Source organism: Lissotriton helveticus, chromosome 1_1 (genome assembly GCF_964261635.1).
Source record: "Lissotriton helveticus chromosome 1_1, aLisHel1.1, whole genome shotgun sequence".
Lineage (NCBI taxonomy): Eukaryota > Metazoa > Chordata > Amphibia > Caudata > Salamandridae > Lissotriton > Lissotriton helveticus.
This window is the reverse complement of record NC_136057.1, coordinates 1,794,749,099-1,794,762,203: the sequence shown is the minus strand read 5'-3', so window position 1 is coordinate 1,794,762,203 and position 13,105 is coordinate 1,794,749,099. Positions and strand designations below refer to the sequence as shown.

The 13,105-nt window shown below is 48.0% G+C and overlaps 1 protein-coding gene across 7 annotated transcripts in view; it reads right to left on the bottom strand.

Annotated features, from left to right (window-relative positions):
- The window catches only part of EP300 (EP300 lysine acetyltransferase), a 561,889-nt gene that overhangs the window by 59,989 nt on the left and 488,795 nt on the right, over window positions 1–13,105 (bottom strand). For all 7 annotated transcript variants that reach the window (XM_078640667.1, XM_078640674.1, XM_078640679.1 and 4 more), the window contains exon 24: window positions 11,820–11,970. In XM_078640667.1, coding sequence (XP_078496793.1) covers window positions 11,820–11,970 — 151 coding nt within the window. The remainder of the gene's footprint in view (window positions 1–11,819; window positions 11,971–13,105) is intronic.

The window sequence follows — 13,105 nt, the reverse complement described above, 5'->3', positions numbered from 1 at the left end:
TTCCGAAGTCTTTTTCGGGTTAGATACTTTTTTCGGCTCTGGTGCGTGCTTCGGCTCCGGTGCTTTCTTGGTGCCGGAAGCTTTCGTCAGCTCCGAAGTTGTTTTGGGTGCCGAGGGTACTGAGTGTTTCGGCGCCGATGGCTTCGGAGCGGTACCAGGCGGTTTCTTCGGTGCCGGTGAGTGTGTGCCGGCACCGAGTGGGGGTCGACTCGAGCCCGAGTCGCCCGAAGGCCTTATTAACTTCTTGGCCGAGCCCAAAGGTGGGGCCGTCGAAGAAGGGTCTCGGTGTGCGCCCGAGGGCGAGGGTGTGTCCGTAGCCTTTTTTGTGTGTGTCGAGGGAGGGCTGGGGTCGACGGTCTTACTTATGACCCGCTGTGCTGGAGTCACGTCCTCGACATCAGAATCCTCTGCCTCAGAGTTGCTGTCGACGTCGTGTTCTTCTGGGACGTCGACGTCTTCCTGGAAAATGTCGTCCGGAATCGAAGCTGAAGATCTTTGAGCCATTGTTCGTGTGGCTCTCCGGTCCCGGATAGTCTTTTTGGAGCGGAAGGAGGCACAGGCTGAACAGTCCTTGGCCTCGCGCTCCGGAGAGAGGCAGAGGTTACAGACCTCTTGGAGGTCGGTGTGAGGAAACTTCGACCCACATTGAGGACACCTTTTAAATGGCGTCCTTTCCATTAGCTGGAGTCGAGGCCTAGTTGGGCCCGAAGGCCGTAGTAGACGAACGGAATGGACGATCTTGGTCTCAAAGAGTAGTGTCGACAGGAAAACGCTATCTAGAGTAGTTTCTTGAAGCTGATGAGGATTGCGCTCCGACGGTAATCAGTTCCAACACGGAGCGCTGGAACCACATCTGAGCCCAGTGGCGAAAAAAAAACACAATCTGGGGACGGGGCCGATGCCCATGCGCAGTATCACCCAAAGGAGGAGTCACCTATCCCGTGACTTCCAAAGACTTTCTACAACAAAAACAAACTGCAAACATCCGGGCCCAACACTAGGTGGCCATCTATGCATAGTGTGCAATCTGCAGCTCATATGCCTCGAACATATTAGTTATTTTATATCTGTAACCAAGGCAAGTCTGGTGCAGGTAAGTGAAATAAATGCTTTGCAAAATATTATGAAATGTTTTACAGTTGAATGCAGGTTCAAATGCAGTTGATTGAATCACAGTTAAGTCAGTGTTTCGAAATTACTTTTCAGTTACTTTACAAATTACTTTGTATTTTACTTTTTAGATTACTTTTTATGGTTTTCTTTCTACTCAGTGTGATATGCCTAGATATCACACTGGGACATTTCTTAGAGAAAAGCTAAGTAAAGCAGTATTTGTACATTTGTAGTTTTTCAGTGTTTCAACCAAACACACAAGTTACTACTTGTGTAACGATATATCTGTAAGAGACATTAGTTAGTGATAGATTCCTTACCTTAGAATATCCCCAGGCGTCAGACTGGATCCGGAAAATTTTGCGTAGCAATACCCCTGCGCGCCGGCAGGCGTCGTCCGCGCCCGTCGTCGTTAGCGCCGGAATGACGTCGCCGGAGTATTTAGACGCCGCCCATGCGCGCTGACATCAGTTCTGATACACAGTTTTTCCGCGCCAGATAGGCAGAGCCATGATAGAATCAACACTGGTGCCATGAAACTAGGGCCATGAAAGGGGGATGACCTTAACCCTAGATATCGGTTCGCAGAACGGGGAGGATGGGTGGGTCGGTAAGGAATCTATCATTAACTAATGTCTCTTACAGATATATCGTTACACAAGTAGTAACCTGTGCATCTGAAAGAGACACGTTAGTGATAGATTCCTTACCTTAGAATAGATACCCCAGCAATACCAACCCCGGTGGTGGGTCTGCGAACCAATAATCACACCAGAAAGTCCTGGAGGACGGAACGGCCAAAGAAGCCAGTCCTCCAGACTTGACTGTCCAGGCAGTAGTGTCTTGCACACGTGTGCAGCGAGGCCCACGTAGCTGCCTGGCAAATGTCCTGCAAGGGCACTCCCCGGCCCAGGGCAGTTGTAGTAGCCGTGGCCCGGGTGGAATGAGCCCGCAATCCAACAGGGGGCTCCTTTTTAGCCAAGGAGTAACATGCCTGGATACACAAGATGATCCACCGCGAGATGGTCCGCTTGTGCACCGCTTTTCCCTTCTTAGCGCCCACGTAACCAACAAAGAGTTGGTCATCCATCCGGAACTGGCGTGTGCGATCCAAGTAGAATGAAAGCGCACGTTTTGGGTCCAGACGGTGGAGACGCTCTTCCTCTTTTGAGGGATGCGGTGGCGGAAAGAAGGTGGGCAAGGTGATAGACTGCCCGATATGGAAGGCCGTGACAACCTTGGGCAGGAAAGATGGCTTAGTACGCAACACAACCTTGTTCGGATGGACAGAAAGGAAAGGGGGTGTACAGGAAAGAGCCTGGAGCTCACTCACCCTCCTGGCAGAGGTGATGGCAACCAGGAAGGCAGTCTTCAAAGTAAGAAGACGGAGAGGACAGTTGTGTAGTGGCTCAAAGGGAGCGCACATCAGAAACGTAAAAACAAGGTTCAAGTCCCACTGAGGCATCACAAACGGAACAGGAGGGAATGTGTGTGTGTGATGCCCTTCAGAAATCGAGTTACAATAGGGGACTTGAACAAAGAAGGTTGATCAAGCAGCCTTAGAAAGGGTGAAAGGGCAGAAAGGTAGCCCTTGATAGTGCCCAGAGCAGAGCCCTGCTGGGCAAGAGAAAGAAGGAAGAGAAGAACTTCAGAAAGAGGGGCAGCAAGAGGATCCACAGCCTTTGCTGTGCACCATGCCACAAATCTGTTCCACCTGCAGGCGTATATCGACTTTGTGGAGGGACGCCTGTAGGAGAGTGGGGTCTGCAATCCTATGGTCACCCAGATTTTTGCTTTTTGCTTCACTGCTTTACGACTTTCCCTGGCTGTGGGCCTGCTAATCAGACCCACAGCCTAGCTGTTCTCTCTCTAAATTGACAACCATGTACTTTAGGTGCATTTACCAATTGGTACTGGGCCACCTTATCAGTCCCTGTACCCAGGGCATAGGTGTAACCAGGGCCTACCAGGGGCTGAAGCATGTATTATGCCACCCCTGGCTGGCCATCTAAATCTGACACAACTGGCTGCATGACAGCTGGGGCAAGGTGGTGTAAACACCCGTTGCTGTAGATATAGTATACCTATATCTAACCCTAAAATGGACACATATATTCCTATCAGTCACTCCTATGGAAGGCCTTATCAATCCTGAAGGCAGAGTGCTTGGAATTATGTGAGATGGTGCTCTGGCATGAGCTGAGACCGTTTGCAGCTTGCGGAACAAAGTCCTAATAGCTGTTCCATGATAACGCTATACCATATACTCTTAAGTGCATTATGAACCTCGCAGTTAAATGCTAACTCTGGTATAACATTATAAAAACATGTCGAGTAAGGTGTCATACGATTTGGAATACTACCCCCTCGCCAATTCTGGCGACGGGGGTAGCATTCCACCCTTCTAGAGGGACACGACATGTATGTAACTGTGAACCCATGCTGATTTGGCATATACCGATAAGTATACTCAAGTACGAGGTCTGGTTACAGTGCTATTATGTCAGAGAGAACGATGAAGATAATGTATAAAGATTGATTTATAAGATGTTAAGATTGATAGTCCTTCATGAATTATTTTTGGACGAGATGTTTTCTTCTAGGTATTGAAGTACGTTTATTGTGCATGTATATGATGTAGATACATTGTATTTTATTTGTAATTGCAGATATCCATACAGAGGGCCCTAATTGTTGTGAAGAACTCTGTTCTGTCAAGGGTCCTGAGGAAGGTGGTCCTATCCCACCGAAACGCGTCGACCTAGCGTGACAGTTCACAAATATCTGTGACTCCTCAGATACGGAATAAAGAATCTTTTTTGAGTGAATGCATTAGGATGTGTGTAAGTTGTATGAATGTTATGGTGTGCTCTTTGTAGGGTATCATGTATATAGATTTGATTCTCTTATTTTAATTGTTTGTATATGTTATGTAAATCTTTTTGATATATTGATTCCAAGAAACATTTTTTGAAATATGAAATATGAATTTGAAATGAAAGTAAAAAGTAAAAAAATGAATACTAAATAAAAATATAAAATGCAATAAATAATTGTACTCGCCATGCTTTGAAGGGCTTTGTTTGAAAGTAGGAACTATAGGTCTAGAGTAAAGTAAATAAGGCCACGAGGGAATTTCTTTCTTGTTGTGATACTGTTGTTCCTCTCTATTCCCTGGCCCAAAGTACTTTAAGAGGGGGTCCCTTTGATATGTTGATAGACATTGTAGGACCAATGGACCCCCCAACAGCATCTGGGCACAGATTTATACTGGTGGTAGTGGATCATGCCACCAGGTATCCAGAAGCTATTCCCCTTAGGACCACTACAGCTCCTGTTGTGGCCAGGGCCCTGCATGGCGTTTTCTCCAGAGTGGGGTTTCCTAAGGAGGTTGTCTCTGACAGAGGTGCCAACTTCATGTCAGGATACTGGACTGCAATGTGGAAGGAGTGTGGTGTAAATTACAAATTTACCACACCCTATCACCCACAGTGCACTGGGCTTGTGGAGAGATACAACAAGACCCTAAAAGGGATGATAAAAGGGTTACCTGAAAAGCTTAGGCGAAATTGGGACATCCTTTTACCCTGCCTCCTGTTTGCTTACAGAGAGGTCCCACAGAAGGGGGTTGGCTACAGCCCTTTTGAGCTTCTGTTTTTGCATCCTGTAAGAGGACCCCCTATGTCTTGTAAAGGAAGGATGGGAGTTACCTCTCAAAAAGCCTAAGCTTGACATAGTGGACTATGTACTTGGTCTCCGCTCCAGGATGGCAGAGTACATGGAGAAGGCATCCAAAAACCTTGAGGCCAGCCAAGAACTTCAAAAAGCTTGGCATGACCAAAAGGCTGTCCTAACTGTGTATCATGCAGGACAGAAGGTGTGGGTGTTGGAGCCAGTGGCCCCAGCAGCTCTCCAAGACAAATGGTCTGGACCCCATACCATCATTGAGCAAAAGGGAGAGGTCACCTACTTGGTGGACATGGGAACTCCCAGGAGCCCCCACAGGGTGCTTCATGTAAACAGGCTCAAAGCATTTGTCAACAGGGAGGACATGGGCTTGCTCATGGCCACAGATGAGGGGCAGGAGGAAGAGAGTGACCCTCTCCCAGACCTGCTCACTCAGAACCCTGATGATGGGTCAGTAGATGGTGTAGTCTTTTCTGACAGCCTCTCTGAACATCAACAAGAGGATTGTAAACAGGTTCTTCAATCCTTTAGACAAATTTTTTTAACTGACCCCCAGTCAGACAAACTGGTGCACCCATGAGGTGGACACTGGTGACAGTCTGCCTCTCAAGAGTAAAATCTACAGGCAACCTGACCACGTCAGGGACTGCATTAAGAAAGAAGTCCAAAAGATGTTGGAATTGGGAGTCATTGAACCCTCAGAGAGCCCTTGGGCTAGTCCTGTAGTTCTAGTGCCTAAACCTCACACCCAGGATGGTAAGAGAGATGAGGTTTTGTGTAGACTACAGGGGTCTCAATGCTGTCACTAAGACAGATGCCCATCCAATACCTAGGGCAGATGAACTGATAGACAAGTTGGCTTCTGCAACTTTCTTAAGTACGTTTGACCTAACAGCTGGTTATTGGCAGATCAGGTTAGCTGAGGATGCCAAGGCCAAAACAGCATTTTCTACCCCAGGAGGTCATTACCAATTTGTGGTGATGCCCTTTGGTTTGAAAAATGCACCTGCCACTTTTCAAAGGTTGGTGAACCAAGTTCTCACTGGGTTGGATGACTTCTGTGCAGCATATCTAGATGATATTGCTGTCTTTAGCTCCACCTGGGAGGATCACCTGATCCACCGGAGGAAAGTTTTGGAGGCCCTGCAAAAGGCAGGCCTCACTATCAAGGCTACTAAGTGCCAGATAGGGCAGAGTCAGGTTGTGTACCTGGGCCACCTTGTGGGTGGAGGCCAGGTTCAACCATTGGAGAGCAAGATACAGGCCATAAAGGACTGGGCTCCTCCAACCACCCAGACACAGGTCAGAGCTTTCTTGGGCCTGTCTGGTTAATATAAGAAGTTTGTCAAAAATTATGGGTCCATTGTGACACAACTTAATGACTTGACAAGCAAGAAAATGCCAAAGAAAGTTCAGTGGACAGTTGGCTGTCAGAAGGCATTTAATGACCTAAAGCAGGCCATGTGCACTGCACCTATTCTCAAGAGTCCTGACTACTCCAAAACCTTCATTGTCCAAACAGATGCATCTGAGTTGGGTGTGGGAGCTGTTCTTTCTCAACTGAATATTGATGGTCATGACCAGCCCATTGCTTTTATAAGCAGAAGGCTGACCCCTAGAGAGAAACGTTGGTCAGCTATAGAGAGGGAGGCCTTTGCTGTGGTTTGGGCCCTGAAGAAGTTGAGGCCATACTTGTTTGGAACTCACTTCAAGGTTCAGACCGACCATAAGCCCCTCTTATGGCTAGATCAGATGAAGGGTGAAAACCCCAAACTTCTTAGGTGGTCCTTTCCCGACAGGGGATGGACTTTACAGTGGAGCACATACCAGGGACTGCCCATAGCAATGCAGATGGTCTCTCCAGGTATATCCACTTAGAACAGGAAGACTCACCTGGTCAAGGCTAGTTTGATGTCCCTAAGTTTTGGGGGGGGGGGGTTATGTAGGAGAGTTGGGTCTGCAATCCTATGGTCACCCCAGATTTTTGCTTTTGGCTTCACTGGTTGACGACTTTCCCTGGCTGTGGGCCTGCTAATCAGACCCACAGCCTAGCTGTTCTCTCTCTAAATTGACATCCATGTACTTTAGGTGCATTTACCAATTGGTACTGGGCCACCTTATCAGTCAGTGTACCTTAGGTACCCAGGGCATAGGTGTACCCAAGGCCTACCAGGGGCTGAAGCATGTATTATGCCACCCCTGGCTGGCCATCTAAACAGACAACTGGCTGGTAAGACAGCTGGGGCAAGGTGGTGTAATCACCCTTTGCTGTAGATATAGTTACATATATCTAACCCCAAAATGGACACATATATTCCTACCAGTCACTCCTATGGCAGGCCTTATCAATCCTGAAGGCAGAGTGCTTGGAATTATGTGAGATGGTGCTCTAGCATGAGCTGAGCCTGTCTGCAGCTTGCGGAACCAAGTCCTTATAGCTGTTCCATGATAACGCTATACCATATACTCTTAAGTGCATTATAATCCTGCGGTTGAACGCTAACTCTGGTATAACATTATCAAAACATGTCGAGTAAGGTGTCATACGAATTGGAATACTACCCCTTTGCCAATTCTGGCGACAGGGGTAGCATTCCACCCTTCTAGAGGGACACAACATGTATGTAACTGTGAACCCCTTTTAAAAAGTTAACTCGAGCCTCAGCATCACAAAATGGATGCTGCCACCATAGACACAAGTCTGACCTCATGCTGCTGGGAGTCCTTCCAGCGAGGTAGGCCTGGACAAAGGGTTTCCTGCCTTGGGAGGTGCTAGCACACCCCAGATAGGATTTTGTGTATTGAGGTAGGGAGGCCTGAAAGGAATGAGACATGCCTGGGGCACACAAGGTGCCCTGTGCATACACCTGTTCAAACCAGTTGCTGGGGCACTCCAGCCCCAGTTCTGGCGCAAAACCGGACAAAGGATAGGGGGTGTAACCACCCCCCTTCCTGGTCCCACCCATGGGAGGGACCTAGTCACCAGTACAGCCCCCTTTAGGAGAATAATGGTAGGAGCTGGTCCCATTCCAAATTAGATTAATCCTCACTTGAAACTTTACAAGAAGAAACTCTGGACTTCAACGTTCTGCTCCACAGAAGACTGAAGAAATCTCCCTTGTGGGCAAGGAGTGTCCACCCTGCACCAGCAGGCACCATCAAGCGTCCAGAGGCTTCACTTTGTCGTCTTCCCTCGAGGATCCAGACTTCAGAGCCCGACGAGACCCGGATTCCCAGACCTCTCCGACCTCAACTCACCTCTGCAGCAGGCCATCTTGGAGAAACTGCACTTCGCTTCCAGCACAACATCTGAGGTAACCTTGACGAAGTGCTTTGGGGATTGAGAAGCCCCAGCCCCGAGCAGCTCCTGCACCGAATATCAGCCCTCCAGCATCCACGAGATCTGCGTGGGGCCCTTCTGCCTGTTTGCTGCTCGACGCGTTGTCTGGTCACTTGCCGGCTGGCTAGAGGCCCCCTAGACGACGATCCTTGAAAACTACACTGCTGGTCCGATTGCTCCAGACTGGCCCTTGCTGTAGGAGAGTGGGGTCTGCAATCCTATGGTCACCCCAGATTTTTGCTTTTTGCTTCACTGGTTGACGACTTTCCCTGGCTGTGGGCCTGCTAATCAGACCCACAGCCTAGCTGTTCTCTCTCTAAATTGACAACCATGTACTTAAGGTGCATTTACCAATTGGTACTGGGCCACCTTATCACTCCCTGTACCCAGGGCATAGGTGTACCCAGGGCCTACCAGGGGCTGAAGCATGTATTATGCCACCCCTGGCTGGCCATCTAAAACTGACAACTGGCTGCACGACAGCTGGGGCAAGGTCGTGTAATCACCCTTTGCTGTAGATATAGTATACCTATATCTAACCCTAAAATGGACACATATATTCCTATCAGTCACTCCTATGGAAGGCCTTATCAATCCTGAAGGCAGAGTGCTTGGAATTATGTGAGATGGTGCTCTGGCATGAGCTGAGCCCGTTTGCAGCTTGCGGAACCAAGTCCTAATAGCTGTTCCATGATAACGCTATACCATATACTCTTAAGTGCATTATCAACCTCGCGGTTAAATGCTAACTCTGGTATAACATTACCAAAACATGTCGAGTAAGGTGTCATACGATTTGGAATACTACCCCCTCGCCAATTCTGGCGACGGGGGTAGCATTCCACCCTTCTAGAGGGACACGACATGTATGTAACTGTGAACCCCGGTTAAAGTTAACTCGAGCCTCAGCATCACAAAATGGATGCTGCCACCATAGACACAAGTCTGACCTCCTGCTGCTGGGAGTCCTTCCAGCGAGGAAGGCTTGGACAAAGGGTTTCCTGCCTTGGGAGGTGCTAGCACCACCCCAGACAGGATTTTGTGTATTGGGGAGGATAGGCCTGAAAGGAATGAGACATGCCTGGGGCACACAAGGTGCCCTGTGCATACACCGGTTCAAACCAGTTGCTGGGGCATCCCTGCCCCAGCTCTGGTGGGAAACCGGACAAAGGATAGGGGGTGTAACCACCCCCCTTCCTAGCCCACCCAGGGGAGGGACCTAGTCAGTAGTTCAGCCCCCTCCAAAAGAGGGGCACCCCGGACTCTCCTAGTCCGCACCAGACGCTTTCTCCACTCACCGCGTGGGTTGCCTTTGCCAAGGCCTGTTGACGCCGATCCCGGATCCAACACCGCCGACAGCGAGAGCCTGCGTGGGACAGCTCGTGCCTCCATCCTGGTCGTCGAAGACGCCTCCTGGTCCACGTGGCTGCAGAGTCAAGCGTCCACTCTTCACCTGATCGCGACGTCGACATCTGGTTCCTTCCTGGTTCCACACCGGTCACTGGCTAGTGACTTTGAACACTGTCCCCTCTGCTTTCAGGTCCTCTTCTTCGCCGATCCACCCTTGGATCGCACCGGACATCTTCCTCCTGGTCGCCTGCAGCATCTTTTCTTTCAGGCTCCATTGACTTCAACGCGAGAACCCAACACACTTTGGCACCTATGCACCCGCAGCCCGTGGGTGAGGTAACAAGAGCATTTCGGTGCTCAAGGGTAGTTTAACTGTCCTAGTGTCCAGTTCCACAGTCGTTGTTGTCCTACCTAGTCAGGATTGTCCGTACTCACCTTAATCATGAACTGTACGGTCCATAGACGTTGTTACGCATCTCGCGTGTGAGTTCACACTCTGCACACGCGTTCCGTGGGCCTCCTATTACTTACCTGAAGTTAGTGTAGCGTGGTCCCATCGATCCTACAGCCTCTGGACAGCTCCATTCCTTTTATCGACTCACATTCCACTTACTTAGTATATGGTTTGTCGTGCCCCTAGGGCACCATTGTAATTTTGTGCAACTTGTGGTATTTTTCGTAAGAGATTGTCATGTGCATAGCCCTCTGACCTCATAAAGAGTTCAGAGGTGTTGTTATTAATAAATATACTGTTTATTTTCATAACAACCTGTGTGGTGTCCTTTCATCTGGTATTCAAGGGGTTATATTGTGGTAAAACAGCTGGCTTCACATGCCAAAAGAGTTTAGCCTAAGACTGCTTTGTCCACGCTACCATTAGGATAGCTGGTCTATAAGGTTGACTTACAACCAATCACCATAAGGGTTGTTTGGACTGGTACAAGGTGATCACTAGAACTCGTGAGCATCATATATGAGGCCAACTTCTTACAGCATTGTGGGCACCTTTTAAACGGGCTTCTTTCCATCGACGGTAGGCTCACGTGGCATCGAAAAGGCCCAACGGCCCGCGTCGACGACAGAGTCGAGATGGAAAGGTGGATCGAGTGAAGAGGTACCGAGCGAGAACAATACCGTCAAAGTCGAAGGCCTTTTGGCCTTTAGAAAAGTTTTGTTTTCGATTCCGAAGTTTGAGAATAGGAGAAGGCATCCGAACCCAATGGCGGAAAAAAACAATCAGAAGATGCCCATGCGCACTGTAGTCCAAGGGAGGAGTCGCCTATCTCGTGATACTTCGAAGACTCTTCCAAGACAACAAGTGCAATCATCCGGACTCAACACTAAGCGGCGATCTATGCACAGATATGAATTCAGCAGTCCACATGCCTCGAACACATTTTACCTCCACTGTTAAGTGCAGTGAAGAGTCGACACTGCCTCCTTATTTCATACAAGACAAAGGTCTCTCCAGAGAAAAATTCAAAAGGTAGGTCAAAGAGCACAAATGAGCAAAGATCAGAGGATTTCCTGTTGCTTCATACTATGCACCACAAAATCTGACGGTTGCAGCTTCAGGTGAGGGTTAGAACCATGGGCCTCTCCACCTTATGGACTATGGTTTGGTTAATAAAAAGAGGTCACTTGGGTTCTTGCATTGTTTTCCATTTGTTTTTCAATGTTAATTGATGTGTTAAAACACTGCTATGTTAACAGTGACTACAGATGACTCGCCACCTAACCTTGGGGAATAATTTGCACATGTAAATCTATGGAAAAACAATACTGGGGAACTTCAAAGCTAATAACTGAAGACAAATGCCTGCAACCGCTCTTCCTACATTACTGACTACCCACCCCTTTAATCGTTTGCTTTTCTTCATTTTATAATCCTTCCCATTCTATCTTTAAATACTCTGCAGTCTCGTTCTTTGATAAGCAGCTCTTTCCAGATAATTTAAGTGATCCTCATTGCTATAATTTGCTTCTCTAGTCCACTACACAATACAACTTGGAGTACCCCATTACATAATGTACTCCTACAAGACTTATATGATGCAGGTCTTGAGTCTATAAGCAGTAGTGAATTCTTACTGCTACAACTGCAGTTGCACTCATTAACCTTCCCTTCTTCATTTCATACACTATAGCCATTTTTTCGAGCACGGAAAACTATAACTTCATAAACAAAAAAAAACATTTGTGAGCGACTCTCCCAGTTCAGTGAAGCAAAAACTACCTCATACTTGTAGTAACTGTGCCTCCCCCACATTTGCATTGTTAAATCCTCAGAAAAGACACAGATTTGTTTTCACTCTATCCTTCTCCTTACTTGGCTTTCATTCCAGGCTTCACTTCTACAGTCTTGTCTGAGGCATGGACCACCCTGACAGTCACCTCGCCCGCCTCGGGATGGCTTTGCCGCCTGAGATAATCATTAACTCTGTTCTCCAGGAAGGTTCCCAATCTGGTAGTTGGTAGCCCTGAAATATAAAAACAAATGGCATGACTATGCAGTGGCAGACCTCAATTGGAGCAGCACAGAGGTTGGGATTGCACTGGGCCTTCATTCAAAATCTTTTCAAGGAGGTGGCACGTGTCTTAGATGCTTTAAACAACAACATAATAAGTAACGGTTACTTCCCAATGCACAGAATGAATATGCTACTTACCAGTATGCATCTGTTCTTGGCATGTAGGGCTGCTAACATTCATATCTTAGCATTAGATCGCCGCCTAGTGTTGGGCTCGGATGATTGCACATTGTTGTCCTGGAAGAGTCTTCGAAGTATCCTGAGATAGGTGGCTCCTCCCCTGGACTACAGTGCGCATGGGCATCGGCTCCATCCCCAGATTGTTTTTCGCCATTGTGGCAGGAGATGGAGTGAAAGTGTAAAGGATGTCCATGCTAATGAATAAATACAATAGTATATCTGCAGCTGCGACAGGCACCGGGGAGGAGGGCGGGCGATATGAATGTTAGCAGCCCTACATGCCAAGAACAGATGCATACTGGTAAGTAGCATATTCAGTTCGAGGCATGTGGGCTGCTAAATTCATATCTTAGCATAGAATACATAGCAGTCCCTCCATCAGCGGCGGTTGCCCGTGCCAGCTGCAGAAACCTGAAAAAGTGTCTTTAGAACAGCCTGTCCTACAGCTGCTTGCTGCTTGGAATGCACATCAACACAGTAGTGCTTTGTGAAGGTATGTGGTGTGACCCACGTGGCTGCTCTGCAAATATCCTCTAAAGGAATGTTCCCTAGGAAAGCCATGGATGCCCCCAGTTTGCGTGTGGAGTGCGCTCTGGGGGGTATTGTTAAAGTGCGCTTGGCTTTTTGATAACATATCTGGATGCACTTAACAATCCACCTGGCTATCCCTGCTTTGGAAATTGGGTTGCCTTTGTGTTGTGGTGCGAAGGCAACAAAGAGTTGTTTCGTCTTTCTAAAGGGTTGTGTTCTGTCTATGTAGTACATCAACGCCCTCCGTACATCTAAGGTATGGAGCATTCTTTCCGCCACCGTTTGCGGGTTTTGAAAGAATGCTGGCAAGTCAATAGTTTGATTAAGATGAAACTGTGACACCACCTTAGGAAGGAATTTAGGGTTAGTGCGC